Source organism: Arachis ipaensis, chromosome B09 (assembly GCF_000816755.2).
Source record: "Arachis ipaensis cultivar K30076 chromosome B09, Araip1.1, whole genome shotgun sequence".
Classification (NCBI taxonomy): Eukaryota; Viridiplantae; Streptophyta; class Magnoliopsida; order Fabales; family Fabaceae; genus Arachis; species Arachis ipaensis.
The window spans coordinates 17,624,237-17,640,607 of NC_029793.2; the positions used below are offsets into that span (position 1 = coordinate 17,624,237).

The 16,371-nt window shown below is 32.1% G+C and overlaps 1 protein-coding gene and 1 pseudogene across 1 annotated transcript; both read right to left on the reverse strand.

Annotated features, from left to right (window-relative positions):
• LOC110262483 lies at positions 5,562–7,168 on the reverse strand (annotated as a pseudogene).
• Positions 7,199–12,435, reverse strand: LOC107615071. Its single transcript, XM_021111784.1, has 9 exons — positions 12,365–12,435; positions 10,394–10,456; positions 10,226–10,267; positions 9,695–10,142; positions 9,342–9,561; positions 8,880–9,057; positions 8,637–8,783; positions 7,326–8,543; positions 7,199–7,221 (listed from the first exon to the last, which is right to left on the reverse strand). Exons 4-9 carry the CDS (start codon positions 10,087–10,089, stop codon positions 7,199–7,201), a joined length of 2,181 nt encoding a protein of 726 aa, XP_020967443.1. The 5' UTR covers positions 10,090–10,142; positions 10,226–10,267; positions 10,394–10,456; positions 12,365–12,435.

Sequence of the window (16,371 nt, forward strand, 5' to 3'; positions counted from 1 at the left end):
GAGAGAAACCAGGTACTCATTAATGAGTAGCCATCATGACATCCCCAGAAATTCCATGAACGTCTTGATCGACTTCGACTCCTTTCTCGCCAGGTGCACTTACCTGAACTTCCTGCTCCACTATATTAGGTGAGCTTTGCAGCGATGAGGGTCTTCTCCTCTTGTGCTTATTCTATTGCAGAGGAGTTTTAGTAATATTACAGTGCTTAATATGCAAACCAACGCATTGAGGGAGCGTTATTTTCTTGGATCCAGAAGAGGATGGTCCATTATTTTCTCTTGGTTTTGGGCCTATGTTAAAAACAATTGGGCCTTTTTTTGTACTGGACCTTGGCCCATTTTTGCCTTTTCTTTTCGATGGATCACTTCCCATCCTGCCTCATTTGCATGTGGAGATATGTTACCCTCCTTTGCATGCTGATTTTTCTCCTTAGGATCTATTGAAATTGGTTTCTCATTAATTGTGTTAGGCTTCTTGCCAAATTCAATAACATCTTGCAGGTTGCCTGATTTCCCACAATTTAAAATTTTTGGTGCCGGAGCACCCTTTTGCAGTTGCTGCTTCTCAACTGCTATTGCCGATGGTGGACTGATATTGACTTCATCTTTTTTCCTTTTGAACACTCTCCTGCAATATGCCCGTAGCAATCACAGAGCCCATAAATCAAATGCAAGCTTTCATATTCAACATTATATTTAATTTCATCCACTACAATCTTTTGTACTATTGGTAAACCCAAATCGATATGAGCATAAGTACAAGCGTATTTACCCCTCTCTGCTGATTTTGTTACAAAATCGATCTTAATGGAATTACGTACCTATAACCGAAGCTATCTTATTCATGGCTTTTTTTTATAATAATACATGATAGGTAACCTTGCAATCCTAACCCATACCATGGTGGATCCAAAAGATCCTTCACCTGTCCTAAAGGAAGGACTCCACAGTTTGACCGTTCACCATTCACGGTCCTCCTAGCAAAATTTTGTCTCTTTCTTCTAGCATATCAAACTTTGCCAAAAAATAGCCATATCCCACGTCAAGAAGTTCATAGCCACACTTTAGTCGCCAAACACTGTTGAGCTTGTGACAAGGTTCTGTAGCTTAAATTCTTATCTATAACCTTAAGATCTATAGCCTTGTTATAGGGTTGAGCAAGAGCCACTCTCGCCTCCTCCGTGAAGGTAACGCTAGGAGAAGGATCTCCCTGTTTTTCTTTGACTGATGCCAGTTAATTTCCATCAAGAAGATCCAATGCTCCTAGTATAATTGACATAGAAGTACCCACAACTTTATGATGAAATGATACCCTACCCTGTGTTGGGACCTTCTTGACACCTGAAGCAACCCCTCCTCCACTTTCCTTCTTATTTTCGCCACTGGTCATGCCAGAAACCTCACTTTGAGCCACCCTTGAACCCTCTTTTCCACTCGCACCGTCACTCATAATCGTACTCTCACCGTACAATAACTTAAATTTATTTTAATTAATTTATGATCAAATTTGTATTTTAAAATAATTCTAATAAAATATTAAAATTTGATTTAATTCTAATGAAATTTGACCTAAACCAACCATGCATACCCTTGACAAAAAATAACAATGCTACACATAGAATTCTTTTTGACAGCCAAGTCCAACTAAGTTGACCTAAACCCAACAAAAACCAGCTTCATTACCCAGCGCGTGCGAACACGCTTTCACTCTCCACACACACGGCGTTTTAATGTGCGCTCTTTGACATGAAAGACCGTTTCAAAACTTCATTTCAACACTGAACTTGAAATGACTTAAAAAAATTTCTCAACCATCCTCTCTCTACTAGATTGAACCATCAACAACAACACTGAACAAAAAATCTCTCAATGAACCTCTATCCTAGGTTTTCAAATGATCAGCAACAACACCGAAGGAAAAAGCTCTTAGAGAAGCTCTTTGTGCATTTCTAAAAAACGAAAAGTCGAAGTATTATTGAAGGTAACTTGATTCTAAATGGTGTATTTCTGCTTCTATGTAGTTATAGTATTTCTTATGTGATTTAAGCCATGTTGATGAATCTTCTAGTATCATCATTTCAAGTTTTGGTGATTTAGATTTAGTGTGATTCTTGTCATAGGCTTGGAATTGGAGTCTCTATGTAATTGTACTGTTTCTTATGTAATTTAAGCCATGTTGATGAGTCTGCTAGTGTCATCATTTCTAATTTTTTGTGTCATTTTGATTTAGATTTAGTGTGAATCTTGATATATGCTTGGATTTGGAATCTCTATATAGTTGTATTGTTTCTTATATGATTTAAGTCATATTGATGAGTTTTCTGGTGTGATGATTTGTAATTTTTGGGTTTTATTATGAGTTACATTCAGTGTGATTCATGTCATAGGCTTGGAATTAGAGTCTCTATGTAGTTAAATTATTTCTTATGTGATTTAAACTATGTTGATGAGTTTGCTAGTGTCATCATTTCTAATTTTTGGTATAATTTTGATTTTGATTTAGTATGATTCTTGTCATAGACTTGGATTTAGAGTCTCTATGTAGTCGTATTATTTCTTATGTGATTTAAGCCATATTGATGAGTCTGCTGGTGTCATCATTTCTAATTTTTGGTGTCATTTTGATTTAGATTTAGTGTGATTTTTGTCATAGGCTTGGATTTAGAGTCTCTATGTAGTTGTATTGTTTCTTAGTTGATTTAAGTCATGTTGATGAGTCCTCACGTGTCATCATTTCCAATTTTCGAGTTTTATTATGAGTTAAATTCAGTGTGATTCATGTCATAGTTGTATTGTTTCTTATGGTAGCGTTTGGTGGAGAGACAGAGACTAAGAGATAGAGATTGAAATAAATCTCAGTATTTTGTTTGGTGTAAAATAGAAGACAGAAATTAAAACAAGAATGAAACTCTAATTTAATTTTCACAAAAGGTAAAATTGAAATTAATTAATTGAAATGAGGGTATTTTAGGTATAAAATATTATTAAAGTTTCAGTCTCCATCTCTAAAAATTTTAGTCTCCCGTGTTCCCACTTTTTGGAAGTACTGAAATACTGAAATTTTGGAGACAGAGACAAAAATTTTAGTACCAGTCTCTGAACTAACAAACATGATACTGAGTCTCAGTCTCCCAATCTCTGTCTCAGTACCTCAAAACAAACGCTACCTATGTGATTTAAGCCATGTTGATGAGCTTTTTGGTGTGATCATTTCCAATTTTCGGGTTTTATTATGAGTTACATTCAGTGTGATTCATCTTTTTTATTTCTTACAGGCAAAATGACAAAGAAAAAAGTTGCTGAAAAAAATATTATAGCTGAGAAGGCACCAAAATATCATGTAAGCCTATTTTAAACAAAACAACTATTTTTTGTAGCATAAATAAATTTTATAACATAATTTCCAATTACTTTGTAGAAAACTCATGATTTTTGGTACTTTAGAAGAATTATAGCTAATGTTTTTAGAAAAATGAGTAAAGAGAAAAAAGTTATTATGGATGAAATGGGATTCGGTGCTCTGAGCCATATTTCATCCTTAAATATGACATACAAGCTTCTGAAAGAACTGACTAATTCATTCAATTTGTATGAAAACACCCTCATCACACGGCATGAAAAAATCACTATAACCCTGTAAAGATAAGGGATGCCTTCGGCTTAAATGCAACAGATAAAATTTACTTCTGTAATCTATTCTCATGATCAACTTTTAGTGCTCTTATTATTTGATAACATTTTCGTTTACGTATTTCGGTGTTGTTGTAGGGGATTTTATTTAGAAAAGATTATAAATAAAGACATCACTAAGGAGCAAAAGGAAGTTATTAAAAGCTTTAAAGGCTCTTCACTGTCTTCTTTGACAAAATATTTGTTGGAAATGAGCATGGATAGAGAAAAAAATAGGCTAAAATTCAAGAGGACGTTCATTCTCTTCATCCAAAAATGCTTCTTATTGCCAACAACCATGAGCAAAGTCTCTCCAATTCACATGCCAGCAACCCTTGATACTAAAAATACACGAGGACGGAATCGGACTACTCACGTGATGAACTTCATAATTAAAGGAATAAAGAGTCACAAAAATAAAGGAAAATACTAAATCGATGGGTGTTTTTTGCACTCATAATTATATATTTTCATGAGTCCAAATTTATTGAACCACAACCAATACAACTCCTGGACCACCGTGGGTTGCCCACTGGACAAGGGAGATGCTCATTAAGAGGATTGAACGTGAAGAGAAGGAAGAAATTGTAAAATAAAAGAACTCATTTTTTTCAAATTTTGGTATCATTATTCCTTTACAAAATAACACTGAATGTCATTTAAATTAGCACCCAAAGTTCTGTCTTATAGTACTGAGTATGCTAATTAATTAAATTTTTGTTTTAGGAAATTATAAAAAGAACAGAGCTCAAGCAAGAAAAAAAGGTAAAAAGAAGAAGAGTGAAAAGGATCCTGTTATAAAGCTTTCATCTTCAGAAATAAGAATTGATTCTGACTATGAGCAAGATTCGGAAGCTATGTATTTATTTAAAAATATATTCTATTTATAGATCAAAATTTTTTCTATTTCAGAAGAGAAGAAAGGAAGGAGAAAATAAAAATAAAAAAACAGAAAGAGAAACAAAGAAGAATGCCAAACTTGCAGAGGTGAAGAAAAAAAAAGATGTTTCACAGAAAACAACATATAAAAAAAAGATTGTTCAAACTAAAAACAAAAAAGTGAAGAAGACTCAACAAAAGCTTAGCGTGCTTTTTCAGAACGGTAAAACCAAGATTTTATATTGTTTTCTTTTTATTTCTTTATATAATTTCTTAAAAACTATTCTTTTTTGTTAGAATACCGACTGTCAATTTGTCTATGAAAATGATCCTGTGTTTCAAACACAGTCAAACATTGAAAGGTCTTTAAATGTACAAAATGGCTTCATATCATTTCTCTTATTTTTTTCATTTTTTAAATATAAATTTACTGTGTTACAATTGAGTAGCTTATGTGCTTTTAATATGAATAGCTTTGCTCGTAACTATAATTTCATATTCTTTTTCTTAGAAAAGAAATACAAGAATTTCCTTTAAGATTTTTTTCAAAAAAAAAAACATAAAAAAAGGAAAAAAAAAAGAGTTTACTGCCTGCAGCCTTATAAGTTCTCATATATAACATAATTTCTTTATTCCTATTCAATAATTTTTGTACTGTCTTGATATAATTTTGGTGCTATTTAGTTTGAAAGTGTCAAAGGAGAAAGTAGAGGAAGATATCCAAGTTAAAGAAGCTCTTTGTAAATATGTGAAAAAATAGCAGGTCCATGGATATTGGAAAATTTTACACTTCTTTGATGTACTTTGATGAAAAATAATAGATAGTAAATTGTTTAACATGTTGTAATATTGAAATTAGTAGTATTTAGTATTTTTACCCGTAAAAAATCACGGGTATATTTAGACTAAAATTAACTATGATAAAATATAATAAAAATATCTAAAATATTTAATTGTAATGTAGAATAAAAATAATAAAAAAATAACAAATAGTAGTAATAAAAAATAACATGCTATTTTAAATTTGAGAAAATTTCTTTGAATACAATATTTGTTGTGCTACTTAAAACATGCCCTTCTTTGTTGTGAATAAGAATTTTCAACCCCTTCTTACTTCAAACACGAGATATAGCAACATAAAGTTGTCCGTGACTAAACACGGATTTAGGAAGATACACTCCAACATTGCTAAGAGATTGTCCTTGACTTTTATTGATGGTCATGGCATATGAGACCACAATAGGAAATTGTCTCCTATCCAATTTGAAAGGACATGGTGATTGAGAAGGAGACATACACATGCGTGGGATTAAGACCTTTTTGCCAAGATAGCTTGCAACTAATACTTCTGCTTCTATAACATGATTAGATAACCTTGTTATAATTAGCCTGGTGCCATTACATAAACCTGCAAATTGGTCTAGATTTCTTAAAAGCATTATAGGAATTCCAACCTTCAACTTCAAAGCATGATGAGGTAATCCTGAACATTGGAGGCTATTTAAAAATTTTGGAGTAAGTGTTTCAGTAGCATACTATCCGCTTCCATAAGATTTGTCAACACTATCTGAACTCAATTAAATTTTTTCATCTCCTGAAATTTTCATGATAATATATTGATTTACCTTCTCAACGACATCAAGCGTAGAACAAAGAATTTCTCGTGATTGCAACCAATTAGAATCCAAGTGATTTTCAAGAAGATTTGGATATATACAATCCGCAATAGAACTAAGAGGATCTTCAAAATTTGATATGAGCAACTCAGTAGGAATTATAATCTCAGAGATGCCATCATTAGGCCCACCTATATTGCCATCTCCAACATTTAAGATCCATTGTGAAAACAAAGCCAATTCATCATTATCAGCATGTGAAGATTCCTCTAATCTTATATTTTTTGTAAGTCTCAAACACTACAATAGTCCCATATGTAAGAGGAACATATGCTTGCATTAACAATTTCTATCCTACCACCTCTAGGAATGACAGGAAGAATTTTTCTAAAATCACCACCAAAAACCACTACCTTCCCACCAAAAGGCAAATTAGCATTATTATTATTTGTAGATGACATAATGTCTCTTAAACTTTTATCAACTGCCTCAACACTATATCTGTGAACCATAAATGCTTCATCCCATATGATAAGCTTTGTTTGCTTTAACAACTCAGCTAGTTCACTATTTTGTTTAATATTACATACAGAATCCTCATGCACCGTTAATGGTATAGCAAACCTAGAATGAGATGTTCTACCTCCAGGTAGTAGCAAAGCAGCAATTCCACTCAATGCAACAGTAAGAACAATCATTCCTTGTGACCTTAAAAAAGAAGTCAAAACTGTCCAGAGATAAGTCTTACATGTTCCTCCATGGCCATATACAAAGAATACTCCACCATTTTCTTTAGAAACTGCTTCCACAATTTTCTCAAAAACACCTTGTTGTTCTTGTGTTAAGGATGAGAATAATGTCTGAAATTCATTTTTCAAATTGTTCTTGTCATAGTTTAGCTCCTTATAAATTAAACCATTTTGAAATTTCAGCCTTACAAAACATTCTGGAAAAGGCATATGAGGATATTCCTTTAAGCTCTTCCTATTATCTTGCAATATCATCTCAATTTCATATAAGCATCTTGTTTTTAGCTAATCATCAGTCAAAGATAAATCTGCAAAAAAAGAAAAAATAATATAAGAACAAATAAAATAGTTATAGTAAGAAACACAATATGAATCATTAAAAAATAAATTTTTATTAGAATCAAAGGAGAACCTGAATTTTTAGACAATTTTCTTTCATTATACAAAATATCATCAGATAGAAGGCTCCAAGTTTCTTCCCAAACATGTTCTGGTTTGCTCACACTATTTGACATCAACATCACAGTGAAAAGCTTCCTTAGATAATCACCTAAACCCCAACATGAAGCTTCTTTGATAGCTTCAATATATTCTCTATCATCATTAAGTAATCCCAAAGCAAAGCAAGCATCTCTAAAGCTATTGTGAATAACACCATTTGCACTTTTGATTTGGTCATAGTTGGTAGGACCTCGAACAAAATTCAACATCATTCGTAAATAAAATAACTCTCCACATGTTGGAGGTACATAATAAATCCTTCCAATAGTATAGCCACACTTTCTTCTTGACCATATTTTTTCTTTTTTATTATAAACAAAGAATATTGGAAACTCAGAATATGTCAACTCTTTAGCCTCCGAGTAATTGTTATTAGCATCCATCCATGTAGTAAACATTGATTGATCAATCCCGGGTTTTGACAGAATATTATCAATATCTTCACCATCTTCATATAGAATTGGATTCTGACCAGGCAAATGAAAGCTCAATCTCTGTATAGCAGGTTCTCTAGAATGAATAGGGTATGCAAATATTCTCCAAACAGCTTCACATGGGGATATATTTCTACAATCAAGATAGTTTTTTATTTCATCAATAACTTTATTTGAGCATTCACTATCATCAGCATTATCTAAAATAGTAGTGATGCGATCGTAACCCTTGTTTATATATTTGAAGAGATACTTAATTGCTCTGCTCTGATTACACCACTCAACATTCATGTGTGCTTGATATTTCATTAGCAAAGAAAGATTATAAGGAACAACATAGCGATTATCTAGAGCCACATTTCCTTTTTTAGCATAACAACCAGTCTTTCTTCTTCTATATATTGGATACCCTTCAGCATCAATAGTTGTTAAATCAGCAAAAGACTTGGGATAAAACTTTGAACAACGACCTTCTTTCATGCATGGTGAAAATATATTTACAAAACCGCATGGACCATGAAGCATAAATTTTTTTACAGCCTTGTACAACTCTGGATGCTCAAATTGATTAGGAATCTCAGCACAAATTACTTTATCTATATCTTTTGGATCTGGAAATTTGCTTAAAGAATCCAAGAATATCAAAATATGAGCATGTGGTATATCTCGTTTCTGAAATTCAATTGTATGAACATCTGCACATAAATCATAATATAGTACATATTAGCAACTATAGATATACTTGATGTTCTTAAAATAGTATATACTTTTTTTAATGTACACCTTACCAGCAACAACTTTACCAAAGAATCTTTCCTTTTTCAAATCTTTAATTAGCATATCAAGCTTCATTTTGAACATTTGACAAACAATGTCAAGACAGTCTACTGGTTTGAGATGTAAAGGGTCTAAGAGTCGCTTGATTTCTGGCCATTCTGAATTACATGTGAAAGTGATAAACAAATCTGGATAACCAACATGGCCACAAATTGCAACACAATCATGGTATAAGCCATCCATATAACACCTACCTCCTATAAAACTTGATGGCAAAACTATTCTTTTTCCTACACTTGAGCCACTTATTTGACCTGTAGATTTAGCATTTTTCAAACTCTTGTAATCATCAGCTCTAAGTTCCTTTTGATGAATCCTAAAATATAACAAACGTTCTGACTCAATCATAGTGTAAGCATCCACTACAAATAGCTGAAAAAGTTTTTTAGAAACCAGTATTGTTAGAGCTTCTGTTTTCCTGGTTTGAAGCCTAAATGCAAAAAATTGTCGCATGGTCAATTTTCTCCTCTTGTTAGGTTTCAAACTTCCGATGATTTTATGTTGAATATCAATTCTGTAGCCATCTTCTCCATATGGAAAAAGAAGTGGATATTGTAAACCAAGATAAGCAACATGAATCTCATTTATACGCTTTAAGCGACCATCTTGCCTTTCTAAGATTATATCTCTGGTTGATGAAAGAGAATCAATATCACCACAACTAAAGCTGCCACTTCAAAAACATCAGGCAAATTATAAATTCTTCCATCTTTTTCCCTTGAACTTAAAAGCTTCAACCTTACATGTTCTGTATTAGAACCTGCAAATCTTTCTTTCGCCATTCTAAATGATTTTGCCAAAGTATTATTCTCATCTAACATCTTTTGTAACTTGCCAACAATCTCAGAGTCAATAGTATATTCAGAATCATTTGACCTACAACATCAATAAAAAAGAAGTAAAAAAAATAAGAACTTCTATAGCTAAACAAAATGATATAGAAAATAGACAGAAAATATAAATGGAAAAAACAACATATTAGTAATCGAGTTTACATAAAGCAAATTACCTAAATGGTGCTATCCTATTGTTTACTTCGTTTTCTGTGTCATAGATATACAACTGAGCAAACTTAGGTTTTTCACCGGGCATAGGCATTAAACTACCAATATAATGAACATTTTCTCCACTAATCTTGTAGACTGTTGGAGCACGTCTATGGCCTTTGTTTATAGATGAGTCCACCTTTCCAGCAGAAGAAGTAAATGCAAACATTTGATTATATACTTTGATATTATTTTGAAAATTCTTGTAATGCTTTGAACCATAGTCATAAAGTAACTCTTTTAGAACTTCAGGAGGCTCTGTTAGAAAAGGCAATTGCACTTTTCCTAAACTGCAGCATAGACTAAACTCTGGAATGATATAATTTCTATTTTTTCGATTTCTTTCATCATACCACATTAAAGCACCACACTCTTGACAAATTGAAATTGGATCACCGAAATCAAAATAATCTGTATTATATGACAAAATTTTTTCTTTAGAATATACAATACAAAAGGAAAAGAATATTTATAGGTAAAAAGTAACCTTTTACCTCCATATGTGAACTGAAAGTTATTTTCTTGGTGACCATTACCTGTATCATATCAAATATAATATTTCTCAACTAAATAAATTTAACTTCAAAATGAAATAAATGTAAAAGTAATTGACAAAATAAATATACGTGAAACAATATAATAAAAATATAGCATAATAGTACCTTCTTGAAAATCAGTGTTACTTTCATCTAAACCAATGCTCAGAGAGTAAAATTTTTGAGAAGCTGCTTGCATATAAAATAGAAAAGTTAAACACTAAACTAACTTAAAGAATGGGTAACAGTACTAATAGCATAAAAAAAATTAATTTCTCATAGCAAACTCACCAGAAATATCATCATAGTTGAAATCATAATCAACTCTAACAGAGACTAATCCATCTTCTAAAATATCAAATTCAGAATCTTGAGAAAATAACTTCATCCCACTGATCACATGTCGTCTAGAAGATAAATGACAACTTGGATGTGTCATAGATTTCTTTGTATTTGAATAATCTTGACCTGCAGCTACTCCATATTGAAATGCATTTGGATTAAAAAATATTTGTGTAAAGGACTCTAATCTTTCAAGTTCATCAGTCAACATATGTGCTGGTAGGTATAAAGTACTTGCAACAAACTCTCTATCCTTGCAGCTTTTTTTTTTTGAATTTTCACCAATACCAATGAAAATCTTTTTCTTTTTTGACTCTCTATGAGTGATTTCAGCTAACACTTTTCTTTTTCCTAAATTTTTCATATTCCTTTCATCAATTTGAGAGTCACCAGTTCTTTTTTGTTGCCCTCTTTTCAACAGTAATATTGATTTTCTTCTTAATCTAGCCTTTCTGCACTCATCTTTAGTAGAATTCATTCTTTTCTTCCTAATAATAACTGCAAAAATTACAACAGAATAAACTAATAAGCTCTAATATCGAATGCTAAATCATAATATAATAATTTAAAATAGAAAGCAATTTAAATTAAAGATGTCTAATAAAATTTATACAAACTAATGAATAAGTATTACTTAGATATGTATAAACAACTTATGTATAAATTCAAGTTAAATGCCATATGTGATTGAAATAAGAATGATAGCATGTATAATAGATTGAAATGAGGTTCATGTGATAATTAAAGTTTCAATTGATATCATGTAATGCAATACACTACAATGATTAGGTCCACATAAAGTTCAATCTGAATTAATATATTATAGTCTGCTTATAAGAATATAAAATTAAAAGAACATCTCCAATCCATTATAGGAAAGTTTTTGTTGAGCAATCATGTTTGGTCTTCCAGAAAATTCACGATCATGATTTTTCAATGCTTCTTTGGCCAAGATGAAATAATAATTGTTGGCCTTAGACCTAATTGAATGGAGAATATAGGGCCATATTTCTTTGAGAATTGGAATAGCTGAAGATAAAGGGAAGAAGTATCTAATTGGTAAAGATTTCCAATTATTGGAAGGCCTCTAGGACCTGGTAGAAAGACTTTCTTCTTGTTAAGTGTTCTTTGTTTTTGAAAGAAGAAGAAAACTAAGGACAGAGGAAGAGTAAGGAATAGAAAGGAATGCTATAAAAAATCAGCAACTAAGTTTAGGCCTAGCAATTCATCAAACATGTATTGTGCAAGAGAAAGGAAATGATGCAATTCACTGATTATTAAGTTCTGCTACCTAATATTTATACTACAAATCAATTAATCAAACATGTAATGTGCAAGGAAGCAATGCTATAAAAAAAATCAGCAACTAAGTTTAGGCCTAGCAATATATCAAACATGTATTGTGCAAGAGAAAGGAAGTGATGCAATTCACTGATTATTAAGTTCGGCTACCTAATATTTATAATACAAAGCAATTCATCAAACATGTAATGTGCAAGGAAGCAATGCTTCAAAAAAATCAGCAACTAAGTTTAGGCATAGCAATTCAACAAACATGTAATGTGCAAGAAAAAAGAAGTAAAGTAATTCACCGATTATTAAGTTCAAATTCATCAAACATGTACTATGCAGTGAAAGAAAGTAAAGCGATTGACCAATCTCTTGCTTGAATATAAGCATAGAGTTATGAACAAACCCACTCTCGAATCATATTAGGATCAAGGTAAGAGTAGAAAAGATTACACAGTTGCTCACATGAAACTGAAGTAGCTGATGCAGTGGTAAGGTGGTGAATTGAATCGTCAACAGTGCTAGAGAGCAGATGATTGAGCGACTCAATTGGTGGTAGAGGGCATCGTTGCAATGGAAATGGCAGAAGAAGACCCAGTGAAGTGACTCGTGAGGCAGCGTTCTGTGAAGGTTGCGGAAGTTGTTAGAGACCAAGGTTCAGGCGGAACAGGGCATAGGAACTTCAAAGGTGAAAGAGGGTTAAAATTGGAAGAAATTTTTTGTTAAGAACTTAATCTCAATAAGCAATTGGGGATTGTAATGTGAGTAAAGAAGCGGGAAACATTTTTCAGGAAATTTGCAATTAGACTAAAAAAAGCGGGAAACATTTCTTATTTAGGTATAATGAGAAAATGCCATGTGGCAATTTTTGGCTTCAAAATTAGATATATATAATGGATTAACACATAAAACTCTTTACCACAACACCATTGCAGAAAGCATTTAGCAAAAATTGCTGATATTAAAATTCAAAACTATTTACCACAAGACAATTGTAGAAAACTAAAATTCAGTATTCAACAAACACAATAACACCTAAAATTTAGCATTCATTAACACAACTCAACTCATAAAAAAAATGTCAATTTCATTATATTAAACGAAAAATACCGAATGTCATTCAAATTAAAACTGAAAGTTCTATCTTATTGTATTCAATCTCTGAATTGATAATTCATAATTTGTCTATGATAAAGACTTGAATTTGGCTGCATGATTGATCCACCATTTAAAAGGTTCAACTACACAATTTAAAGCATATTAGCACACGTATTTACATGCAAAATTTCAATTTTATTTAGTAAAAGCACATCAATTTTACCTCACTGACGACTTTCTTTTTCTTTATCTTTGATGCATTTTCAATTTATTTTTCAGTATTTAATCCCAATCTATTTTTGGGACATCCTCTTATTCTCACATGCGGCAGACTTTGAAGGTCGTTAATCTGATCCAAGGAAGCATCTTCATGTGATAAAAAGCATTTTTCTTTACTTTTTGCTTTATGTTCTTGCATCTCAATCATCACATTATCATAAGTGCTCTACAAAAATACAACCAACTCCATTGATTTTGATGCAAATTCATATATATTGTGTGACTGAAACATTAAATCATAAAATCTCCTACTTCTTGCCTCTAATAAAGGCTCATCATGGCTGCTCTTCATATGTGTGTGCCTCCTCTTTACATTCTTACTCCGATGTTCAATATATATCTTGGTGCTAATTTATCTACTCGCTCAAAACTTAATTCACACTCAAACAATGATGGCACAAAATGCCTCTTAACTCGAATAATAAGCCTTGGCATTTTACTTCACATGATATTGTGTTGTGTGTAACCACAAACTTGTTAAATTTGGAGTTTGAAACCTGTTCTAAAACTTCACATGCCATGAAACCTAGAGCGGATTATGTTGATCTTATGATACAATTCACATTTTCTCTAAATTGTGCTTGAACTTCCCTGAACTTCGCATAAGTATACACATGCTGAAATTGAGCTTCTATTTGTGACTTTGTTGTACAAGGCATGATAGTATAAAAATCTACAGCATCAGATTCTCTCTCTTTTTGCTCTTTGCTTTCTAGGCAATGATCATATTGTTTCACAAATTAAATCAATGAGCTATTACGCATAATAAATTTGTTAAAAAAGTATGCATGCTCTCACTTCTTTGTGTACTTCTCATCCCAACCCAAAAGTGGTGATCTACATATATTAATATCCATAAATGTCGATCTTCAAAAAGTTCTAAAAAAAATATCAAAATAGTAAATTAGACAGTACAACACCGAAAGTGTATAGAATTTATTAATGTTATTACAATTAAACAACACCAAAATATCTAATAAAGCCACTGTTAGCTGACAGCCACTTATTGTCTATAATACTTCGTTACAAAATCATTCCAATTTCTATCATGATCTTTTGTAAAAGAGTTTCAAATAACATGACTTATCTCTTGTTGAATTTCTTCATGTCTCTTGTAACCATTTAATTTATGTGGAATCTTCTTCATAATATGCCAAATACAACATGTATGAATTGTAGTTGGCATGCAAATCTCAATAGTCCTTTGCATTAATGCACATTGATCGGTAAGAATGTCTTTTGGAGTCTTTTCTCCCATGTAATGAAGCCAACATTCAAATAACCATTTAAATGATTGAATATCCTCATTTTTCATCAAAACACATCCAAAAAGTGTAGAATGACCATAGTGATTCATGCCAACAAAAGAACCGAAAACCAAATTATACCTGAACTTAACAACACGACAGCAAAAATCGGAGTGGGTAGAGCAATCAAAATAAAGAAATTAAACTCCCGTTATATCGGTCCATTTCAGATTCTAAAGGAGATTAGACCAGTGGCTTACAGAATTGCCTTACCGCTGCATCTTTTGAACCTACATGACGTGTTTCACGTGTCGTATCTTTGAAAGTATACTCCTGATCCAAGTAAGAGAAGATTTGACACTTCAAGTGGCTCCAGTTAGAATTGATGACACCAGTGTGAAAAGACTGCATGAAAAAGAGGTTTCATTAGTGAAAGTCGCTAGGAGTCGAGCTGGAATCGAAGAACACACATGGGAACTTGAATCCGAAACGCGAAAGGAATACACATACCTCTTTTTAGGTAACTAAATCTGAATTTTAAAGGCAAAATTCTTAAATTAGGTGGGTAGGATATAATTATAAATCCCACATAATTAACGAATAATTAATTAATAAATTAAATATTAATTAAAGAAATAAGAAATATGAATTTTATAGTTTAATGAGATAGAACTAATTAAAATAAGAATTTAGTCACTAATTTTAAAAAATTTGACCCAAAATTGGGCTGAACGGGCCGAACCGGGCCCAAGGGGCCCAACCCAATGCATAAACATAATGAGCTTCAGCTCATTCTCTCTCCTTCTTCATGCAAAATGCTGAAGAGCTCTGCCTGGGGAGAAGAACATTTCCCAATTCACAAACCCTCATTCAAACACTGAAATTGATATATCTTTCAACTCTGAGCTCCGATCGCCGTACCGTTTGTGGCCACGCATTCACCGCGTCGAGTTCTACAATGCCCAATAGCCAAAGGAAGTTTCAGTTTCAATCTCAGTTATTGATAAGGTTTTTGTCGGTTAGAAATTTCACACAAATAATCTTGTCGAAGTATAGTTCCCAACCAACAAACAATCCTCAATCAAAGTTTAATTTTGGTTGTCACAAGTCCAACCCAATAAAAATAACCAAGAGTATTAGTCCCGGGTCATTCTCCCTAAGAATTACAATCGAATGCCTAATTATTGGTTATGAGTTTCACGGGTTGGGTTGATAAAGAGGCAAAAAATTAAATGAAAATAAAATAAAGAAAACAATTAAAGAAAGCAATTACTTATTGAGAATATATGCTTTCTATCCTAGTCATTAATTATCATACAATGATTAACAAGAGCTAATCCTATTAAGTCATCTTCAACATCGGAAGAAGGTACAATGTTATCTTCAACATAGGAAGAAAGTCAAATAAGACTAGTTAAGCTCAATCCAAAAGTCCTAATCAACTTACTAATTGAATTAGCAAGAGATTAGAGTCAATGAAAATAATATTAACTAACAACTCTAGATCACCAACATAAGTTGGGTATTAATGACTCAAGATTGCCTAATTTCTCTTTCCAAGCCAAGAATGCTTAAAAACTACTCTAACATCCAACCAAACATTTTGTCAAACACTTGGAAGGCATAAAAGGAAAGCATCATAAAAGTGCAAAAATAATAAATCTACAACTACCAATTGTAAGGAAACAATAATAACAACTCAATTAAACAATAAAGGAACATAAAACATAAATTGCATTAAATGAAAATCAAAGTAACAAGAGTTCATCAACATAAAAGAGTAGCTCAAAAGAGAAATTAACAAGGAAACTAAGAAGAACAAAGATGTAAGAATAAGAAATTATAAAT